Raw genomic sequence first — 20,405 nt, 5'->3', positions numbered from 1 at the left:
AATGGAGCAGTTGGTGAATAGTCCGCGCGGTTTATTTTCGCTGGTTTATTTTCGTCATCCCCCAACCACCGTTGTTTTTTCGTCATCATCCCATCTGTGCCAAAAAACCTTTGCCAAAAAAACCCGCTCGCCCAGAGCAGATCGATCTCCGCCGCCGACCAGACCTTCGAATGCCCGATCTCACCCCATCGCACGCCCGATCCACCCCTACTCCCCCTCCCCGGCCGATCCATTCCGGTGCCGCGGCCGATCCACCCCTACGCCCCTCCGCGGCCGATCCACCCCTACGTCCCCTCCGCGGCCGATCCAAACCTTCGCCGCCGCGCTTGCAGGAGGCGGCTATCTGCTGTGGGATCGGGCGAGGTGACGGGGCCGCGATCCCGATAAAGTTACGCCGGCGATCACGACCCCGATCCGACGGCGACCCCCTTCTGGACACGCACAGGGTCTCGACAGGTGCTGCTCCCCTTTCAGTAGTAAGTAATGCAAGTTCATACACAATTGTACCCTTCTGGACACGCATGGGGTCTCGACAGACGCTGCTCCCCTTTCAGTAGTAAGTAACGCAAGTTCATACACAATAGTTATTACACAAGGTCATACAGAAAATCATATCAGGAGTCGGCGACTTGAAGGACGTGGACTGGGAGACCGAGACGCTCAGGATCGGCCGGCGATCCGCTTCTGGACGCGCCCAGAATCCAACTTCTGCTGTACGATCCCGCGTGTCGTGTTCGCCGGAGAGATGCCTTAGCCAGCTTCCATTTGCAATGACAAAACACAGTTTCCTTTGTTCAAGCCATCCTCCCACACCACTCGCCCTCTTGAGATGGTCACCTCTACCATTCCCTACACCAATCAGACAGAAACATCCACAGGTTGGATATCGAGTATTATGTCGGATTAATAGTTGTGAGTTGTGGGGAGCCAACCTTTCCTTTTCTGCCCTCGTACACGTTCGTGTCGGACCTCGAATGGTGTGTGCGCGTGCCCATCGCGAAGCTCCTCTTGGGGTTCAGGATGATGATGTCTGCATCAGATCCCTCGAGGATTGCTCCTTTGCGAGGGTATATGTTGAAGATCTTGGCACTGAGAAGATTAGAGAGTAGTATGCATCATTATACTTTAAAACTGTTTGCTTCTTGTTTTGTTTTTCTGATTTTGTTTTGATGTAGCTATAGAATTTCTGCACTACCATTCTGTGCTTGTCACTCTCACATAATCGGTGACTGTGATCTTGCCGGTCTCCTGTACATATATTGAATGAAGTCAGAAAACAGAAATACCGGCAATGGAACCAACTTAGTACCCATCGCGAAAAACAACATTTGAAATCAAAACTTACCACCATGCTATCCGAAATTATATGCATCCTTTCTTCAATACCTGGGATCAAGTAATGAAAAGAGAGATGCCTTAGCCAGCTTCCATTTGTAATGACACAACACAGTTTCCTTTGTTCAAGCCCTATGGCTTACCATTTACGCCATTGGGAATCTTCCTGAAATCATCAGAACCGAAAGCTTTCTGAGTGGAATTGAAGGTGCAATGATCAGTTCCCACAAGCTGCATAGGAACAAAGAACAGTTCGGTGCTTATTCAAGGGATGTTTCCATCTCCATAGTAGACACGAACAAACAATATTTTCAGAAAATAATATACCTTTTATAATTTACCGCCTCGAACAATCTTCAAGCAGAGGCTAAACACCAGCTTGAAGCGCTTTATTTTAAGGACTCCACAACTTCACACTTCAGGAAATTAAGGTGGGATTCTGGATTCAAGCGTGTCACCTGTAATCTACTCCTAATGGAGCAGTTGGTGAATAGTCCGCGCGGTTTATTTTCGCTGGTTTATTTTCGTCATCCCCCAACCACCGTTGTTTTTTCGTCATCATCCCATCTGTGCCAAAAAACCTTTGCCAAAAAAACCCGCTCGCCCAGAGCAGATCGATCTCCGCCGCCGACCAGACCTTCGAACGCCCGATCTCACCCCATCGCACGCCCGATCCACCCCTACTCCCCCTCCCCGGCCGATCCATTCCGGTGCCGCGGCCGATCCACCCCTACGCCCCTCCGCGGCCGATCCACCCCTACGTCCCCTCCGCGGCCGATCCAAACCTTCGCCGCCGCGCTTGCAGGAGGCGGCTATCTGCTGTGGGATCGGGCGAGGTGACGGGGCCGCGATCCCGATAAAGTTACGCCGGCGATCACGACCCCGATCCGACGGCGACCCCCTTCTGGACACGCACAGGGTCTCGACAGGTGCTGCTCCCCTTTCAGTAGTAAGTAATGCAAGTTCATACACAATTGTACCCTTCTGGACACGCATGGGGTCTCGACAGGCGCTGCTCCCCTTTCAGTAGTAAGTAACGCAAGTTCATACACAATAGTTATTACACAAGGTCATACAGAAAATCATATCAGGAGTCGGCGACTTGAAGGACGTGGACTGGGAGACCGAGACGCTCAGGATCGGCCGGCGATCCGCTTCTGGACGCGCCCAGAATCCAACTTCTGCTGTACGATCCCGCGTGTCGTGTTCGCCGGAGAGATGCCTTAGCCAGCTTCCATTTGCAATGACAAAACACAGTTTCCTTTGTTCAAGCCATCCTCCCACACCACTCGCCCTCTTGAGATGGTCACCTCTACCATTCCCTACACCAATCAGACAGAAACATCCACAGGTTGGATATCGAGTATTATGTCGGATTAATAGTTGTGAGTTGTGGGGAGCCAACCTTTCCTTTTCTGCCCTCGTACACGTTCGTGTCGGACCTCGAATGGTGTGTGCGCGTGCCCATCGCGAAGCTCCTCTTGGGGTTCAGGATGATGATGTCTGCATCAGATCCCTCGAGGATTGCTCCTTTGCGAGGGTATATGTTGAAGATCTTGGCACTGAGAAGATTAGAGAGTAGTATGCATCATTATACTTTAAAACTGTTTGCTTCTTGTTTTGTTTTTCTGATTTTGTTTTGATGTAGCTATAGAATTTCTGCACTACCATTCTGTGCTTGTCACTCTCACATAATCGGTGACTGTGATCTTGCCGGTCTCCTGTACATATATTGAATGAAGTCAGAAAACAGAAATACCGGCAATGGAACCAACTTAGTACCCATCGCGAAAAACAACATTTGAAATCAAAACTTACCACCATGCTATCCGAAATTATATGCATCCTTTCTTCAATACCTGGGATCAAGTAATGAAAAGAGAGATGCCTTAGCCAGCTTCCATTTGTAATGACACAACACAGTTTCCTTTGTTCAAGCCCTATGGCTTACCATTTACGCCATTGGGAATCTTCCTGAAATCATCAGAACCGAAAGCTTTCTGAGTGGAATTGAAGGTGCAATGATCAGTTCCCACAAGCTGCATAGGAACAAAGAACAGTTCGGTGCTTATTCAAGGGATGTTTCCATCTCCATAGTAGACACGAACAAACAATATTTTCAAAAAATAATATACCTTTTATAATTTACCGCCTCGAACAATCTTCAAGCAGAGGCTAAACACCAGCTTGAAGCGCTTTATTTTAAGGACTCCACAACTTCACACTTCAGGAAATTAAGGTGGGATTCTGGATTCAAGCGTGTCACCTGTAATCTACTCCTAATGGAGCAGTTGGTGAATAGTCCGCGCGGTTTATTTTCGCTGGTTTATTTTCGTCATCCCCCAACCACCGTTGTTTTTTCGTCATCATCCCATCTGTGCCAAAAAACCTTTGCCAAAAAAACCCGCTCGCCCAGAGCAGATCGATCTCCGCCGCCGACCAGACCTTCGAACGCCCGATCTCACCCCATCGCACGCCCGATCCACCCCTACTCCCCCTCCCCGGCCGATCCATTCCGGTGCCGCGGCCGATCCACCCCTACGCCCCTCCGCGGCCGATCCACCCCTACGTCCCCTCCGCGGCCGATCCAAACCTTCGCCGCCGCGCTTGCAGGAGGCGGCTATCTGCTGTGGGATCGGGCGAGGTGACGGGGCCGCGATCCCGATAAAGTTACGCCGGCGATCACGACCCCGATCCGACGGCGACCCCCTTCTGGACACGCACAGGGTCTCGACAGGTGCTGCTCCCCTTTCAGTAGTAAGTAATGCAAGTTCATACACAATTGTACCCTTCTGGACACGCATGGGGTCTCGACAGGCGCTGCTCCCCTTTCAGTAGTAAGTAACGCAAGTTCATACACAATAGTTATTACACAAGGTCATACAGAAAATCATATCAGGAGTCGGCGACTTGAAGGACGTGGACTGGGAGACCGAGACGCTCAGGATCGGCCGGCGATCCGCTTCTGGACGCGCCCAGAATCCAACTTCTGCTGTACGATCCCGCGTGTCGTGTTCGCCGGAGAGATGCCTTAGCCAGCTTCCATTTGCAATGACAAAACACAGTTTCCTTTGTTCAAGCCATCCTCCCACACCACTCGCCCTCTTGAGATGGTCACCTCTACCATTCCCTACACCAATCAGACAGAAACATCCACAGGTTGGATATCGAGTATTATGTCGGATTAATAGTTGTGAGTTGTGGGGAGCCAACCTTTCCTTTTCTGCCCTCGTACACGTTCGTGTCGGACCTCGAATGGTGTGTGCGCGTGCCCATCGCGAAGCTCCTCTTGGGGTTCAGGATGATGATGTCTGCATCAGATCCCTCGAGGATTGCTCCTTTGCGAGGGTATATGTTGAAGATCTTGGCACTGAGAAGATTAGAGAGTAGTATGCATCATTATACTTTAAAACTGTTTGCTTCTTGTTTTGTTTTTCTGATTTTGTTTTGATGTAGCTATAGAATTTCTGCACTACCATTCTGTGCTTGTCACTCTCACATAATCGGTGACTGTGATCTTGCCGGTCTCCTGTACATATATTGAATGAAGTCAGAAAACAGAAATACCGGCAATGGAACCAACTTAGTACCCATCGCGAAAAACAACATTTGAAATCAAAACTTACCACCATGCTATCCGAAATTATATGCATCCTTTCTTCAATACCTGGGATCAAGTAATGAAAAGAGAGATGCCTTAGCCAGCTTCCATTTGTAATGACACAACACAGTTTCCTTTGTTCAAGCCCTATGGCTTACCATTTACGCCATTGGGAATCTTCCTGAAATCATCAGAACCGAAAGCTTTCTGAGTGGAATTGAAGGTGCAATGATCAGTTCCCACAAGCTGCATAGGAACAAAGAACAGTTCGGTGCTTATTCAAGGGATGTTTCCATCTCCATAGTAGACACGAACAAACAATATTTTCAAAAAATAATATACCTTTTATAATTTACCGCCTCGAACAATCTTCAAGCAGAGGCTAAACACCAGCTTGAAGCGCTTTATTTTAAGGACTCCACAACTTCACACTTCAGGAAATTAAGGTGGGATTCTGGATTCAAGCGTGTCACCTGTAATCTACTCCTAATGGAGCAGTTGGTGAATAGTCCGCGCGGTTTATTTTCGCTGGTTTATTTTCGTCATCCCCCAACCACCGTTGTTTTTTCGTCATCATCCCATCTGTGCCAAAAAACCTTTGCCAAAAAAACCCGCTCGCCCAGAGCAGATCGATCTCCGCCGCCGACCAGACCTTCGAACGCCCGATCTCACCCCATCGCACGCCCGATCCACCCCTACTCCCCCTCCCCGGCCGATCCATTCCGGTGCCGCGGCCGATCCACCCCTACGCCCCTCCGCGGCCGATCCACCCCTACGTCCCCTCCGCGGCCGATCCAAACCTTCGCCGCCGCGCTTGCAGGAGGCGGCTATCTGCTGTGGGATCGGGCGAGGTGACGGGGCCGCGATCCCGATAAAGTTACGCCGGCGATCACGACCCCGATCCGACGGCGACCCCCTTCTGGACACGCACAGGGTCTCGACAGGTGCTGCTCCCCTTTCAGTAGTAAGTAATGCAAGTTCATACACAATTGTACCCTTCTGGACACGCATGGGGTCTCGACAGGCGCTGCTCCCCTTTCAGTAGTAAGTAACGCAAGTTCATACACAATAGTTATTACACAAGGTCATACAGAAAATCATATCAGGAGTCGGCGACTTGAAGGACGTGGACTGGGAGACCGAGACGCTCAGGATCGGCCGGCGATCCGCTTCTGGACGCGCCCAGAATCCAACTTCTGCTGTACGATCCCGCGTGTCGTGTTCGCCGGAGAGATGCCTTAGCCAGCTTCCATTTGCAATGACAAAACACAGTTTCCTTTGTTCAAGCCATCCTCCCACACCACTCGCCCTCTTGAGATGGTCACCTCTACCATTCCCTACACCAATCAGACAGAAACATCCACAGGTTGGATATCGAGTATTATGTCGGATTAATAGTTGTGAGTTGTGGGGAGCCAACCTTTCCTTTTCTGCCCTCGTACACGTTCGTGTCGGACCTCGAATGGTGTGTGCGCGTGCCCATCGCGAAGCTCCTCTTGGGGTTCAGGATGATGATGTCTGCATCAGATCCCTCGAGGATTGCTCCTTTGCGAGGGTATATGTTGAAGATCTTGGCACTGAGAAGATTAGAGAGTAGTATGCATCATTATACTTTAAAACTGTTTGCTTCTTGTTTTGTTTTTCTGATTTTGTTTTGATGTAGCTATAGAATTTCTGCACTACCATTCTGTGCTTGTCACTCTCACATAATCGGTGACTGTGATCTTGCCGGTCTCCTGTACATATATTGAATGAAGTCAGAAAACAGAAATACCGGCAATGGAACCAACTTAGTACCCATCGCGAAAAACAACATTTGAAATCAAAACTTACCACCATGCTATCCCAAATTATATGCATCCTTTCTTCAATACCTGGGATCAAGTAATGAAAAGAGAGATGCCTTAGCCAGCTTCCATTTGTAATGACACAACACAGTTTCCTTTGTTCAAGCCCTATGGCTTACCATTTACGCCATTGGGAATCTTCCTGAAATCATCAGAACCGAAAGCTTTCTGAGTGGAATTGAAGGTGCAATGATCAGTTCCCACAAGTTCCATAGGAACAAAGAACAGTTCGGTGCTTATTCAAGGGATGTTTCCATCTCCATAGTAGACACGAACAAACAATATTTTCAGAAAATAATATACCTTTTATAATTTACCGCCTCGAACAATCTTCAAGCAGAGGCTAAACACCAGCTTGAAGCGCTTTATTTTAAGGACTCCACAACTTCACACTTCAGGAAATTAAGGTGGGATTCTGGATTCAAGCGTGTCACCTGTAATCTACTCCTAGTGGAGCAGTTGGTGAATAGTCCGCGCGGTTTATTTTCGCTGGTTTATTTTCGTCATCCCCCAACCGCCGTTGTTTTTTCGTCATCATCCCATCTGTGCCAAAAAACCTTTGCCAAAAAAACCCGCTCGCCCAGAGCAGATCGATCTCCGCCGCCGACCAGACCTTCGAACGCCCGATCTCACCCCACCGCACGCCCGATCCACCCCTACTCCCCCTCCCCGGCCGATCCATTCCGGTGCCGCGGCCGATCCACCCCTACGCCCCTCCGCGGCCGATCCACCCCTACATCCCCTCCGCGGCCGATCCAAACCTTCGCCGCCGCGCTTGCAGGAGGCGGCTATCTGCTGTGGGATCGGGCGAGGTGACGGGGCCGCGATCCCGATAAAGATACGCCGGCGATCACGACCCCGATCCGACGGCGACCCCCTTCTGGACACGCACAGGGTCTCGACAGGTGCTGCTCCCCTTTCAGTAGTAAGTAATGCAAGTTCATACACAATTGTACCCTTCTGGACACGCATGGGGTCTCGACAGGCGCTACTCCCCTTTCAGTAGTAAGTAACGCAAGTTCATACACAATAGTTATTACACAAGGTCATACAGAAAATCATATCAGGAGTCGGCGACTTGAAGGACGTGGACTGGGAGACCGAGACGCTCAGGATCGGCCAGCGATCCGCTTCTGGACGCGCCCAGAATCCAACTTCTGCTGTACGATCCCGCGTGTCGTGTTCGCCGGAGAGATGCCTTAGCCAGCTTCCATTTGCAATGACAAAACACAGTTTCCTTTGTTCAAGCCATCCTCCCACACCACTCGCCCTCTTGAGATGGTCACCTCTACCATTCCCTACACCAATCAGACAGAAACATCCACAGGTTGGATATCGAGTATTATGTCGGATTAATAGTTGTGAGTTGTGGGGAGCCAACCTTTCCTTTTCTGCCCTCGTACACGTTCGTGTCGGACCTCGAATGGTGTGTGCGCGTGCCCATCGCGAAGCTCCTCTTGGGGTTCAGGATGATGATGTCTGCATCAGATCCCTCGAGGATTGCTCCTTTGCGAGGGTATATGTTGAAGATCTTGGCACTGAGAAGATTAGAGAGTAGTATGCATCATTATACTTTAAAACTGTTTGCTTCTTGTTTTGTTTTTCTGATTTTGTTTTGATGTAGCTATAGAATTTCTGCACTACCATTCTGTGCTTGTCACTCTCACATAATCGGTGACTGTGATCTTGCCGGTCTCCTGTACATATATTGAATGAAGTCAGAAAACAGAAATACCGGCAATGGAACCAACTTAGTACCCATCGCGAAAAACAACATTTGAAATCAAAACTTACCACCATGCTATCCCAAATTATATGCATCCTTTCTTCAATACCTGGGATCAAGTAATGAAAAGAGAGATGCCTTAGCCAGCTTCCATTTGTAATGACACAACACAGTTTCCTTTGTTCAAGCCCTATGGCTTACCATTTACGCCATTGGGAATCTTCCTGAAATCATCAGAACCGAAAGCTTTCTGAGTGGAATTGAAGGTGCAATGATCAGTTCCCACAAGTTCCATAGGAACAAAGAACAGTTCGGTGCTTATTCAAGGGATGTTTCCATCTCCATAGTAGACACGAACAAACAATATTTTCAGAAAATAATATACCTTTTATAATTTACCGCCTCGAACAATCTTCAAGCAGAGGCTAAACACCAGCTTGAAGCGCTTTATTTTAAGGACTCCACAACTTCACACTTCAGGAAATTAAGGTGGGATTCTGGATTCAAGCGTGTCACCTGTAATCTACTCCTAGTGGAGCAGTTGGTGAATAGTCCGCGCGGTTTATTTTCGCTGGTTTATTTTCGTCATCCCCCAACCGCCGTTGTTTTTTCGTCATCATCCCATCTGTGCCAAAAAACCTTTGCCAAAAAAACCCGCTCGCCCAGAGCAGATCGATCTCCGCCGCCGACCAGACCTTCGAACGCCCGATCTCACCCCACCGCACGCCCGATCCACCCCTACTCCCCCTCCCCGGCCGATCCATTCCGGTGCCGCGGCCGATCCACCCCTACGCCCCTCCGCGGCCGATCCACCCCTACATCCCCTCCGCGGCCGATCCAAACCTTCGCCGCCGCGCTTGCAGGAGGCGGCTATCTGCTGTGGGATCGGGCGAGGTGACGGGGCCGCGATCCCGATAAAGATACGCCGGCGATCACGACCCCGATCCGACGGCGACCCCCTTCTGGACACGCACAGGGTCTCGACAGGTGCTGCTCCCCTTTCAGTAGTAAGTAATGCAAGTTCATACACAATTGTACCCTTCTGGACACGCATGGGGTCTCGACAGGCGCTACTCCCCTTTCAGTAGTAAGTAACGCAAGTTCATACACAATAGTTATTACACAAGGTCATACAGAAAATCATATCAGGAGTCGGCGACTTGAAGGACGTGGACTGGGAGACCGAGACGCTCAGGATCGGCCAGCGATCCGCTTCTGGACGCGCCCAGAATCCAACTTCTGCTGTACGATCCCGCGTGTCGTGTTCGCCGGAGAGATGCCTTAGCCAGCTTCCATTTGCAATGACAAAACACAGTTTCCTTTGTTCAAGCCATCCTCCCACACCACTCGCCCTCTTGAGATGGTCACCTCTACCATTCCCTACACCAATCAGACAGAAACATCCACAGGTTGGATATCGAGTATTATGTCGGATTAATAGTTGTGAGTTGTGGGGAGCCAACCTTTCCTTTTCTGCCCTCGTACACGTTCGTGTCGGACCTCGAATGGTGTGTGCGCGTGCCCATCGCGAAGCTCCTCTTGGGGTTCAGGATGATGATGTCTGCATCAGATCCCTCGAGGATTGCTCCTTTGCGAGGGTATATGTTGAAGATCTTGGCACTGAGAAGATTAGAGAGTAGTATGCATCATTATACTTTAAAACTGTTTGCTTCTTGTTTTGTTTTTCTGATTTTGTTTTGATGTAGCTATAGAATTTCTGCACTACCATTCTGTGCTTGTCACTCTCACATAATCGGTGACTGTGATCTTGCCGGTCTCCTGTACATATATTGAATGAAGTCAGAAAACAGAAATACCGGCAATGGAACCAACTTAGTACCCATCACGAAAAACAACATTTGAAATCAAAACTTACCACCATGCTATCCCAAATTATATGCATCCTTTCTTCAATACCTGGGATCAAGTAATGAAAAGAGAGATGCCTTAGCCAGCTTCCATTTGCAATGACACAACACAGTTTCCTTTGTTCAAGCCCTATGGCTTACCATTTACGCCATTGGGAATCTTCCTGAAATCATCAGAACCAAAAGCTTTCTGAGTGGAATTGAAGGTGCAATGATCAGTTCCCACAAGCTGCATAGGAACAAAGAATAGTTCGGTGCTTATTCAAGAGATGTTTCCATCTCCATAGTAGACACGAACAAACAATATTTTCAGAAAATAATATTCCTTTTATAATTTACCGCCTCGAACAATCTTCAAGCAGAGGCTAAACACCAGCTTGAAGCGCTTTATTTTAAGGACTCCACAACTTCACACTTCAGGAAATTAAGGTGGGATTCTGGATTCAAGCGTGTCACCTGTAATATTCCTGATGAAAGAGCAGCTTGAAGTGCTTTATTATGCCCTGCTTCTCGGATTGGAGGACTCATCACATACCTAGAAGCAAGATATGAAATAAGAGGAACCACAGCTACATAAACATATACTGATTGTGTGTGTTCTATTTACTTTGAAGCAGTTGCAAAGTCAGGATCCCAAAGCCAAGAATCATCAAGGACTAGCCCAGATACCACAGGTTCCCCGATGACTCTCTGACCTGCAAAGTTTGAGCTTACATCAACTTATAGTTTGTTTCACAATTTGACACGCGTTGAAAATTTAAATCAACTTAGTACTTAGATTTGGGGTATTATCAATCCCGTGGGACCACTTAGTTCTGAAGCCCCAACAAGTTATTCTGGGACCGACCCAGTCCTGATTTTTTTTGTACAAAGCCGAAACTAGCCAATGTTCTGAAAGTAAATGTTCATAAAATAACTCTGTCTTAATTTGCATTGATGAGGAACTTGTTTGAACCAAATGGCCAGGCACCATACCTTCTCTTTTAGCCTTGGCAATCTCTTCCATTGCATCAGTACTCATCACATGAACAACATACAACGTTGTATTGACGAATTTTGCTAATCGAATTTCCCGTGAAGTTGCCTCGCCTTCCAACTGCAGAAAAGAAGAGAAAATTTGGCACCGAGGATGTTCGTCATGAACAGAATAGTCCAAGAATGCAGAAGAGAGTATGCACCCACCATGTTCCTTGACCATCACTTCCATTTCCCTCGAAACCTCATCATTCCACTTGGTAATGGCCATGTGAAATCCATAGTCCATAGCAGCCTTTTCTGCTTTGTGTTCGTAGGATTCCAAGCCCGCAGTCAAGTTCCCGTTCACTGGAATGACAAAGTCGATGTGCATAGAGTAGCTTAGGAGCTGTTTACGCATGTTGCTGAACATGTTTAGTTGCTGTACATGTTTGCATAACTGATTGTGCTGCTTTTACTTACTTTGATTGCTTGGTTGTGTGGCTTGTTCTGCTTACTTTGCACTGCCAAGAAGCAGCCTGTCCAATAAGCATAGTCTCCAAGTTGTCTCCAAGTTCACGAACGAAAGTGCATGAAACATAACAATTAAGAATCAGTCTGTTTACATAAAACCTCCCAACACGGAGGCCAGGAGTTGGATCCTGGGCGCGTCCAGAAGGGGATAACAAAATAAATGATTGACGGTAGACAACTTCAGTATGAAACATAACAAAATAAGATCATTAAGATGGTAGACAACTATAGTTCACAAGCCATTGTTAATAGTATGAATTCTTTGCTTGTAGGTAAGTATGGGGAATCCACAAAGCAAATCTGCGGAACATCCAACAGCGTCAGGTGTACCTAGAGGTAAATTTTTGACTAAAAAACTTGCCGCACATCTCAAGCTATATCCCGATTGTGATTTCCTTAAATGACGTTGTTTCAGATAATTTGGATTGGACAAATGATGGTGAGAACAAACTGAGTACCCCATTTATGACAGTTGGATTGTCAATTTACCATGATTTAATACTATTTATTTATCGAATTGATCTCGCTTACTTGTATGAATGACACTCAGATGGGCTGACACTTGAACTGTCTGGACAACCGATTCTTCCGGATATTGAACTTGTGGGTACTGAAGGTGTAGGATATCAGATGGCTGGGACAAACGTTGTTGATAATCACCCTATTAGTCCAGGTATGAGGCTGTGCGGATAGAGTACTCATCATTTTATTCTCTTATGTTCGTGACTTCAATCTCAGTTACTTGTATGAACCATGCTCCAGGCCACTCGATACCTGAACAGACCGCAGACCCGGTTGTTCCCCAACCCACTGATGGTGATATCACATGTGTTCAGCGGCCTCCCGATCTAAACTCAGGTGAGCAAAAAACATATTGAAAAGGAGACCCGGCAATCTCGGTTATTTATCATGCTTATAGAGGTTGTGTTGCAGACATTCAAGAACAGTCTAAGAACAATAACATTTAGCTTTTGTTTTGTTCCAGATGTTCTTGATGTGTGTCCTATTGATGGAGGAATACACCTGTACACTATGTCAACTGCTCAAGATTTATCCCAAACCGTTTCAACATCCGAGCACATGACTACAGGATCTTTCGAGAATATCACCAAACAAACTAAAAAAGGTATCTTATCTGATAAAAAAGGGAGCAGATAAACGCCAAGAGGCGAGCTAATTATCGGCGGAAGAAAGAGGAGGAAGCAAAGAAACTTGAGCATGAAAGTCAAGCTTACCTTTCAACATCCGGTATAATTGTTTGATTTTTAATGAAAACAATGTGCATTCCTGCTTTGACTACTCTCACAGCTTGCTGCATCTATTATTAGACCGTCTATTTACTTGTATGAACCAATTTCAGATCAATCCATCACTGAACAGACCGCAGTTGTTGTTGTTCCTCAACCCACTGATGGTGATGTCACATGTGTACCGCGGCCTTCCGAACTGAACTCAGGTTAGTATAAAACATAATCAGTACTCTCTACTCTTCGGATAGCACTAAACTGACCCGTTATGACCACTATCGGTTATTTACATCAAGCGGGCAACCCGGCAACCTCATCAACATTTGTGTCTCTCAGTTGTCTCACTGACGAGTTAGCCGCAGCCGTAGCACAAAGTGTAAACGGTATTACAAGATTCGTCTTCCGTTGTGAACCGTATCTATCTTATAGAGGTTGCGTTGCAGATGTTCATTAACATACTAAGTACATTATCATTTTGGTTTGGTTTTGTTCCAGAGGCTCTAGATTTGACTCATATGTATGGAGGAAATCACGTAAACATCAATGCAACTCCTCAAGTTTTACCACAAGCCGGTTCAACATCCAAGCACATGACTACAGGATCTGTCGTGCGTGTCTCCAAACCATCTAAGAAAGTTATCTTGTCTGATGAAAAAAGGGAGCAGATAAACGCCAAGAGGCGAGCTGCTTATCGGAGGAAAAAAGAGGAGGAAGCAAAAAAAGTACAGCATGGAAGTCAACCTGACCTTTCAATATCTGGTATGATTGTTTGATTTTAAATCAAAACAATGTACATTCCTGCATTCACTACTCTCACACCTTCATGCATCTATTACTAGATGACAAGAAAGAGCTAATAAATGCGCGGAGGCGGGCAACGTATCTTAAGAACAAGGAAAATGCTGACATTAACAAGGAACAGATGAAAGCTCCGTTGGTAGATGGTTATCGAAGAAAATATGATGACGCCGCCGGCAAGCATCTCCATCAAAATATGCCTGCCTTGACATGTCGGGTACGACTATTTCTATATTACAGGCCAAACGTCTATTGAATATACTCCCTTTGTTCATAACAGTATGATTATTATCTGAGAATCCGTGAGTATGACACCTGCAACCATATTGCAGGTATGCAAAATGTTCCACGGAGCACTCTCAGTGATATCACTAATGGGGTACAAGCTCACCCTATGCTCCTTGCCGACAAAAATAGCCAGATCAAGGCTCAAGGGCGAGCTACCGTGAAGCACAAAGATGATAACCTTCCTGCCCTTACAATATCAGGTTAGAATGCCTTTTGATTCAGCTGCCTCTTGATAGTATATATATTCCTAATGTTTCTGGATACAAGTGTTTACTAAGTTATCTTGGAAAACAAGCTTATCAAACTCATTGTTTTATCGTCCTCTCGTTTGACTTTTGATTAGACATTAATACCTTGTGAAAATGGACGGAAGGAGTCAGCTGATATGACCTACATAATATGCTGGTACCTTTTGTATCAATTATCAATTAATGCAGTACTGATTAGCGTTTTACACTGTTGTATAACCAGCCGACCCAAATAGGTCCAGCTATACGTCATTGTCACAAGATGAGGCGGTATTGCCTCATACCAATACAATCAGTACAGCTGTCATTCATGATAACCAACTACCTAGAAAGCAGCATGGTAAGCAACGCAGAACTTGCTTAACTCCTGATCAAATGGAGCAAACAAACGCGCGGAGGCGAGCAACATATCGGAAACATCTAGAGCACGGAACTATCGATCTTGAAGAAAAAAATACCACGCTGCGAGAATGGAGGGCATGCAGCAAAGAGAAGGGGGAGTTAAGTGCAAAAAGAAAGGCAACTTATGCGGCAAAGAAGCACACCCCGTGCAAAGAATCCCTCGCACTGCCACGTCCAGACCTAGCAAACTTATCCCATGCAACACCCCTCTCTCGGGCCGCCGAAGGTGATTCATCTGTTGGCGACCCGACGACAATCATGCCGAATTTCATTGTTGGTACCAATGGTATGATAATTCTATTGTCACCTTGTTGTGCTCATTCTCACCAACCCTCATCTGACATGACGTTGTCTATTGTCACATTCGCCATGGAGATAATGCAGACGAAATCGATGGGTTCCGAGACTGCATCATTGGCGATGAGACGACACCATCCGACTTTATGGATGAGGAGTACTACATGTTTCGCGACGAAGGTATGGTCAACTATAATCTATGAATTTGTGGGGCTTTATCATAATTATAGTTAGTAGTAATTAATGTTTTGAACATCATGTTTCAACAAATGCACGCAGGATACGATAATGACACCTTGGAGGATGAAGAGGAAGCGATCATGTCGTCTGCTATACCTAGCGAGGTTGATCCATTAGACTTTGTCTACACAAACATCCCAGACACGACTCACATCCTGAAGCTCGACGCAAATTGCAAACACTGCAAGGCAAAAAAAATTGTGTCTGAGACTGACGGCTTCTGCTGTCGCAATGGCCAGATCGAACTTAAACAACCTGAGCCAATCCCAGAGCTGATGAGGCTATGGTCAAGCATGGATGCAGATTCTAGACATTTTCGGGAAAACTTACGCTTCTTCAACGGGCATTTCGCCTTCACAACCCTTGGCGTCAGCCTTGATGAGAACTACACAAACATGAAGTCTGGGGTGTACACATTCCGGGCACACGGCACCATCTACCACAATGTGCATTCGTTCGGGCCTAGCTCCCATCCTGAGCATCTGCAGTTATACTTCTATGATGATGACCCAACCATCACTCATCGTAAGGCGGCCACCAAGCAATTAGACCAAGATGTCGTGAAGAAGTTAGTAGACATACTCAAAGAAAACCCGTACTCCCAGCAATTTAGGAGTTTGGGTGCACACAAGGACAACCTCGATGATTACAGGATAGACCTAAACACCGATAAAAGGCTTGACCAAAGAAGATATAACAGACCGTTGTCATCTGAGGTCGCTGCAATTTGGGTTGAGCGCAACGACCTAGCAAAAAGGTTTGACCGGAGGATAACACTTTGTGGTAATAACAACGAAAGGCACAGTATACGTGTGACCTCCGGAGCATATGACCCTTTGTCTTATCCCCTATTCTATCCAAGGGGAGAACTAGGTTGGCATCCGAAGCTACCTAAACGTAATGTTCCTTTGGAGGTTGTACTAAATCCTCAACTGGTCCATGATGATGATGAGGATGCAGGTATGCCGTCTGCGTCCCATTTTGCTACAAATAATATTTTGTTTGTCGATTATATCCTCATTTTTATGGTACTCAATCATGTGCAGAGGGCAACAGCAGGTTGTGCGTCTCTGTCAGAGACTACTACTGTTACATGCTGCAGACACGGCCTGCGATCTTTAATCCCATACTCTGTGGAGCACGCCTCTTGCAGCAATGGGCCGTCGACATGTACGTCAAGATTGAAAGTTGTCGGTTAAGGTGGTACAGGAAGAACCAGACACAGATTCGTGCCGACTTGTATAAAGGAGTTGTTGATGCGATCACATCGGGGGAGACACGAGCAAGCGCTGTTGGGGTAAGAATAGTTCTCCCTGGAACATACCCTGGTGGCGACCGCGACATGAAGAAGAGGCATATGGATGCCATGGCAATTGTACATACATACGGGAAGCCTGACATCTTCTTGACCATGACTTGCAATCCAAAATGGGAAGAGATAACGAATGAGTTGCTTCCTGGTCAGACGGCGCAAGACCGACCTGATATTGTGGCTCGCGTGTTCTTTGGCAAACTAGAGGCTATGAAGGACATGTTGTTCAAGAAGCACATCCTGGGTGTTGTCGTCGCATATGTATATGTTGTCGAGTTTCAAAAAAGGGGCCTCCCACACGCACATTTTCTGTTGATCATGGACTCAACATATAAGCTTATCGTCCCCGAGCAGTATGACCGACTCATTTCTGCAGAGCTCCCAGACAAGCATAAGTATCCGGAATTGTATGCAATGGTGGTAAAACATATGATGCACGGACCATGCGGTGCTCTAAACCCGAAGAATGTTTGCATGCAAGAAAACGGATGCAAGTGCAGATACCCGCGGTCGTTCAATGAAAACACAGCACAGGGGAAGGACTCGTACCCAGTTTATCGACGTAGAGACGATGGTAGGCGTGCTAAGGTCCGAGGGAAGATGTCGGACAACAGATGGGTTGTGCCTTATAACCCATACCTTCTGCGGATGTTCAATTGCCACATCAACGTTGAGGTCTGCTCGAGCATAAAGGCCGTCAAATATCTTTACAAGTACATTTACAAGGGCCATGATAAGGCTTCTTTCAGCATCGACCAGCCCGACGCCGATGGTAACATTGATGAGATCAAGAGATACGTTGACGCAAGGTGGATCACCCCTCCGGAGGCTATGTGGAGGATATTTGGCTTTCCACTTTGCGCCAACTACCCTCCTGTCTTGCAGTTGCCTCTTCATCTCCCAAATATGCACAGGGTCGCATTCAATGCCCAGGCTGACTTGAAAAATGTTGTCGCCTCAGAAAATATTTCAAAATCCATGTTAACGGAGTATTTCAAGGCTAACTAGGAACACCCTCGGGCTAGAAAATATTGTACAAGGATTTTCCCGGAAGCTTCACGTGGCAGAAGAAAAAGAAGTTTTGGAAGCCGCGGGTCGAGCGTTTTCAAATAGGTCACATCGTGTCTGCCAATCCTGCCGAGGGGGACCGATACTATCTGCGTGTGTTGCTAAACCATGTAACGGGCAAAACATCCTTTGACGACTTGCTCACCGTGGACGGCGTGCTATGTGGGAGCTTTAGAGAGGCTGCTGAAAGGTTGGGACTCATCGAGGCAGACAACACGCTCGACGACTGTCTTACTGAGGCTGAGCAGTGGGCGATGCCATGTTCTCTTAGGAGGCTCTTCGCAACCATCTTGGTGCACTGCGAGCCAGGCGACGTGCGTGGTTTATGGGATAGGCACCTCGAGCCTATGTCAGATGACTATCGTCGATCACGCACGTCCCCTGACGAGGTGGAGCAGATGGTGTTGCTAGACATTAGGGGTATGTTGCAGTCCATGAGTAAAGATATTGCTGATTTCGCTCTTCCGAGCATAGATGATGCGTTTGACCCAACCGAGGGCGAGGCAAGAGAGGTCATCGAGGAAACAACCGTTGAGTTTGACATGGATGACACTAAGTTGGTATCTTCGCTGAACTTGGAACAAAGGGCCGCATACGACGAGATACTAACGGCTGTTGAACGCGGTGATGGGGGTGTATTCTTTGTTGATGGCCCTGGAGGTAAAGGGAAGACCTTCCTATACAGGGCGATGCTTGCCAAGGTGAGGAGCCAAGGCAAGATTGGTATCTCTACCGCGACGTCGGGCGTCGCCGCTTCTATCATGCCTGGCGGCAGGACTGCCCACTCGAGGTTCAAGATCCCATTGAGTTGCGATGATGGAGCCTCGTGCAGCTTCACCAAGCAGAGTGGGACCGCCAAGCTCCTAAGGATGGCCTCATTGATAATATGGGACGAGGCCAGCATGACGAAGCGACAAGCGGTAGAGGCATTGGACAACAGCATGCGCGACATCATGGGAATACGTGACCGACCCTTTGGAGGAAAGACTGTTGTTTTTGGTGGGGACTTTCGGCAGGTGCTTCCGGTCGTCAGAAGGGGGTCGCGGGGCCAGATAATTGATGCAACCCTCTGAAGTTCTCATCTGTGGAAGTGTATGCGGCAGCTTCGGCTCATCACCAACATGAGGGCTCATAATGACACGTGGTTTGCAGATTACTTGCTAAGGGTCGGCAATGGCACTGAGGATGTAGACGATCAAGGCAACATACTACTCCCTGAAGATATTTGTCTGCCGTCTACAGGCGAGGTTGACGACCTGGAGAAACTTATTGACCACGTGTTTCCGAGTCTAGATGACAACATGTCTGATTCCAATTACATGACATCTCGAGCAATCCTTTCCACGACAAACGACAATGTCGACAAGATAAACATCCGCATGATAGACCGTTTTCATGGAGATGAAGTAATCTACCATAGCTTTGACATTGCAAAGGACGATCCATATGGCTACTACGCTCAGGAGTTTCTTAATGGATTGACTCCTAATGGTCTTCCTCCGCATGCACTCAAGCTAAAGTTGAACTGCCCTGTCATACTTCTAAGGAACATTGATCCAGCTAATGGACTGTGTAACGGCACTAGGCTTGTTGTAAGAGGTTTTGAGAGGAACACCATTGATGCAGAAATCGTGATTGGTCAACACGCTGGCAGGAGGGTCTTCCTTCCTCGAATACCTCTCTGCCCATCGGAAAACGACATGTTTCCATTCAAGTTTAAGAGAAAGCAATTTCCTATAAGGCTTAGCTTTGCTATGACCATTAACAAGGCTCAAGGGCAGACCATACCGATAGTTGGTGTCTACCTACCCAATCCCGTGTTCTCTCATGGTCAGCTCTATGTTGCTTTGTCTCGAGCCACCGCGAAGAGAAACATAAAGATACTCATTCAGAAGGAGAAGCCGAAGGAGAAGGCCAACAAGCTAAAGGACAATCCAAAGAAGCGAAAAAGACCGACTGTGTCCTTACTGACCTCGATGAAGAACATCATCTACAAGGAAGTCCTTACAGGCTGAAGTTCGGTCTTAATAGACTAGCAGGTTTAGTAATGACAGAGCATTTACTCTTGCGATGGTCAAGATATGCTGAATTTCGTTTCTTTTACATATATTTTTTTATCTGGTATTTTTATATTTGGATGTATACAACATCATCACTGATATAGATTTTCTACAAGCGTACTTTTTCATGTGTAATATGTGATTCAGATATAGTGATTGGCAGGATAAAGACCTGGAACATCCAATGAAACTATTGTATTACGGCAAATTAACATATCTGTTCTTATTATTTTGGTATTTTGATAGTATGTTTGAATGTAAGTTTATGGACGTCCTTATGATCCTCTACAATCATCTGCTAGGTCAGAACTATAATATTCTGATTGGTCTGAATTATAAGACCAACACACGCAGCAGGGAAGTTTGTGAAGCTTGTGAATGTATATTTTGCATATGTACTACAAATAAATAATAAAAAGCTAGCCTGCGTACATGCGAATAAGTTTACATGCCCGTGCGACTTTGAAAAAATGTGACAACTGACATGTCTGATTGCTGAAGTGTACAATATTTGGAAAAAAAAATTAGAATACTTGATACTTTCACGTATCTAAACTAATTATTTAACAGTTCAGTTCAG

General features: G+C 46.8%; 4 protein-coding genes and 3 long non-coding RNA genes across 10 annotated transcripts; 1 reads left to right on the top strand and 6 right to left on the bottom strand.

Moving 5' to 3' along the window:
* Window positions 1-779: 779 nt before the first annotated feature.
* On the bottom strand, window positions 780-1,925 carry LOC141026533 (uncharacterized). 2 transcript variants are annotated; one of them, XR_012188767.1, is made up of 5 exons: window positions 1,677-1,925; window positions 1,479-1,566; window positions 1,196-1,386; window positions 933-1,089; window positions 780-849 (listed from the first exon to the last, which is right to left on the bottom strand). It is a non-coding gene; the product is annotated as an uncharacterized lncRNA (long non-coding RNA). The 2 variants fall into 2 exon arrangements; XR_012188766.1 differs by lacking the exon at window positions 1,677-1,925 and having other exon boundaries at window positions 1,479-1,648.
* A 662-nt stretch (window positions 1,926-2,587) lies between these two features.
* Window positions 2,588-3,730, bottom strand: LOC141026532 (uncharacterized). Of its 2 annotated transcripts, XR_012188765.1 has the most exons (5): window positions 3,485-3,730; window positions 3,287-3,374; window positions 3,004-3,194; window positions 2,741-2,897; window positions 2,588-2,657 (listed from the first exon to the last, which is right to left on the bottom strand). It is a non-coding gene; the product is annotated as an uncharacterized lncRNA (long non-coding RNA). The 2 variants fall into 2 exon arrangements; XR_012188764.1 differs by lacking the exon at window positions 3,485-3,730 and having other exon boundaries at window positions 3,287-3,431.
* A 665-nt stretch (window positions 3,731-4,395) lies between these two features.
* LOC141026531 (uncharacterized) lies at window positions 4,396-5,538 on the bottom strand. Of its 2 annotated transcripts, XR_012188763.1 has the most exons (5): window positions 5,293-5,538; window positions 5,095-5,182; window positions 4,812-5,002; window positions 4,549-4,705; window positions 4,396-4,465 (listed from the first exon to the last, which is right to left on the bottom strand). It is a non-coding gene; the product is annotated as an uncharacterized lncRNA (long non-coding RNA). The 2 variants fall into 2 exon arrangements; XR_012188762.1 differs by lacking the exon at window positions 5,293-5,538 and having other exon boundaries at window positions 5,095-5,239.
* A 614-nt stretch (window positions 5,539-6,152) lies between these two features.
* Window positions 6,153-7,011, bottom strand: LOC141026530 (dihydropyrimidinase-like). Its single transcript, XM_073503249.1, has 5 exons — window positions 6,903-7,011; window positions 6,770-6,810; window positions 6,620-6,672; window positions 6,357-6,513; window positions 6,153-6,273 (listed from the first exon to the last, which is right to left on the bottom strand). Exons 1-5 carry the CDS (start codon window positions 6,994-6,996, stop codon window positions 6,175-6,177), a joined length of 444 nt encoding a protein of 147 aa, XP_073359350.1. The 5' UTR covers window positions 6,997-7,011; the 3' UTR covers window positions 6,153-6,174.
* A 971-nt stretch (window positions 7,012-7,982) lies between these two features.
* Window positions 7,983-8,819, bottom strand: LOC109737722 (dihydropyrimidinase-like). Its single transcript, XM_073503843.1, has 5 exons — window positions 8,711-8,819; window positions 8,578-8,618; window positions 8,428-8,480; window positions 8,165-8,321; window positions 7,983-8,081 (listed from the first exon to the last, which is right to left on the bottom strand). Exons 1-5 carry the CDS (start codon window positions 8,802-8,804, stop codon window positions 7,983-7,985), a joined length of 444 nt encoding a protein of 147 aa, XP_073359944.1. The 5' UTR covers window positions 8,805-8,819.
* Window positions 8,820-9,783: 964 nt separating this feature from the next.
* LOC109737714 (dihydropyrimidinase-like) lies at window positions 9,784-11,440 on the bottom strand. Its single transcript, XM_073503248.1, has 8 exons — window positions 11,353-11,440; window positions 10,985-11,072; window positions 10,834-10,912; window positions 10,519-10,606; window positions 10,386-10,426; window positions 10,236-10,288; window positions 9,973-10,129; window positions 9,784-9,889 (listed from the first exon to the last, which is right to left on the bottom strand). The coding sequence occupies exons 1-8, from the start codon at window positions 11,396-11,398 to the stop codon at window positions 9,791-9,793; spliced, it is 651 nt and encodes a 216-aa protein (XP_073359349.1). The 5' UTR covers window positions 11,399-11,440; the 3' UTR covers window positions 9,784-9,790.
* A 703-nt stretch (window positions 11,441-12,143) lies between these two features.
* Window positions 12,144-19,780, top strand: LOC120964497 (uncharacterized). Its single transcript, XM_073503842.1, has 14 exons — window positions 12,144-12,201; window positions 12,281-12,304; window positions 12,416-12,538; window positions 12,628-12,723; window positions 12,851-12,991; window positions 13,226-13,321; window positions 13,952-14,049; window positions 14,191-14,242; window positions 14,670-14,786; window positions 15,233-15,325; window positions 15,425-16,345; window positions 16,432-17,645; window positions 17,765-18,781; window positions 18,869-19,780. The coding sequence occupies exons 1-14, from the start codon at window positions 12,144-12,146 to the stop codon at window positions 19,778-19,780; spliced, it is 4,962 nt and encodes a 1,653-aa protein (XP_073359943.1).
* The last annotated feature ends 625 nt before the right edge of the window (window positions 19,781-20,405 follow it).

Source organism: Aegilops tauschii, chromosome 7 (genome assembly GCF_002575655.3).
Source record: "Aegilops tauschii subsp. strangulata cultivar AL8/78 chromosome 7, Aet v6.0, whole genome shotgun sequence".
In the NCBI taxonomy this organism is placed as follows: domain Eukaryota; kingdom Viridiplantae; phylum Streptophyta; class Magnoliopsida; order Poales; family Poaceae; genus Aegilops; species Aegilops tauschii.
This window is presented reverse-complemented; position numbering and strand designations above follow the sequence as displayed.

Coding starts and splice junctions, on each gene's coding strand:
- LOC141026530 (XM_073503249.1), bottom strand. CDS start 6,996: ATGGAACTTGTGGGAACTGATCATTGCACCTTCAATTCCACTCAGAAA. Junction 6,811..6,902: donor GATTCCCAATGGCGTAAATG/GTAAGCCATAGG, acceptor ACTTGATCCCAG/GTATTGAAGAAAGGATGCAT. Junction 6,514..6,619: donor AGAGTGACAAGCACAGAATG/GTAGTGCAGAAA, acceptor TAATCTTCTCAG/TGCCAAGATCTTCAACATAT.
- LOC109737722 (XM_073503843.1), bottom strand. CDS start 8,804: ATGGAACTTGTGGGAACTGATCATTGCACCTTCAATTCCACTCAGAAA. Junction 8,619..8,710: donor GATTCCCAATGGCGTAAATG/GTAAGCCATAGG, acceptor ACTTGATCCCAG/GTATTGAAGAAAGGATGCAT. Junction 8,481..8,577: donor TAATTTGGGATAGCATGGTG/GTAAGTTTTGAT, acceptor ATATATGTACAG/GAGACCGGCAAGATCACAGT.
- LOC109737714 (XM_073503248.1), bottom strand. CDS start 11,398: ATGAGTACTGATGCAATGGAAGAGATTGCCAAGGCTAAAAGAGAAG. Junction 11,073..11,352: donor TGCCAAGGCTAAAAGAGAAG/GTATGGTGCCTG, acceptor CAAACTTTGCAG/GTCAGAGAGTCATCGGGGAA. Junction 9,890..9,972: donor ACGAGGGCAGAAAAGGAAAG/GTTGGCTCCCCA, acceptor TGATTGGTGTAG/GGAATGGTAGAGGTGACCAT.
- LOC120964497 (XM_073503842.1), top strand. CDS start 12,144: ATGGGGAATCCACAAAGCAAATCTGCGGAACATCCAACAGCGTCAGGT. Junction 12,992..13,225: donor CACCAAACAAACTAAAAAAG/GTATCTTATCTG, acceptor AACCAATTTCAG/ATCAATCCATCACTGAACAG. Junction 17,646..17,764: donor CCCAGGCTGACTTGAAAAAT/GTTGTCGCCTCA, acceptor TTCACGTGGCAG/AAGAAAAAGAAGTTTTGGAA.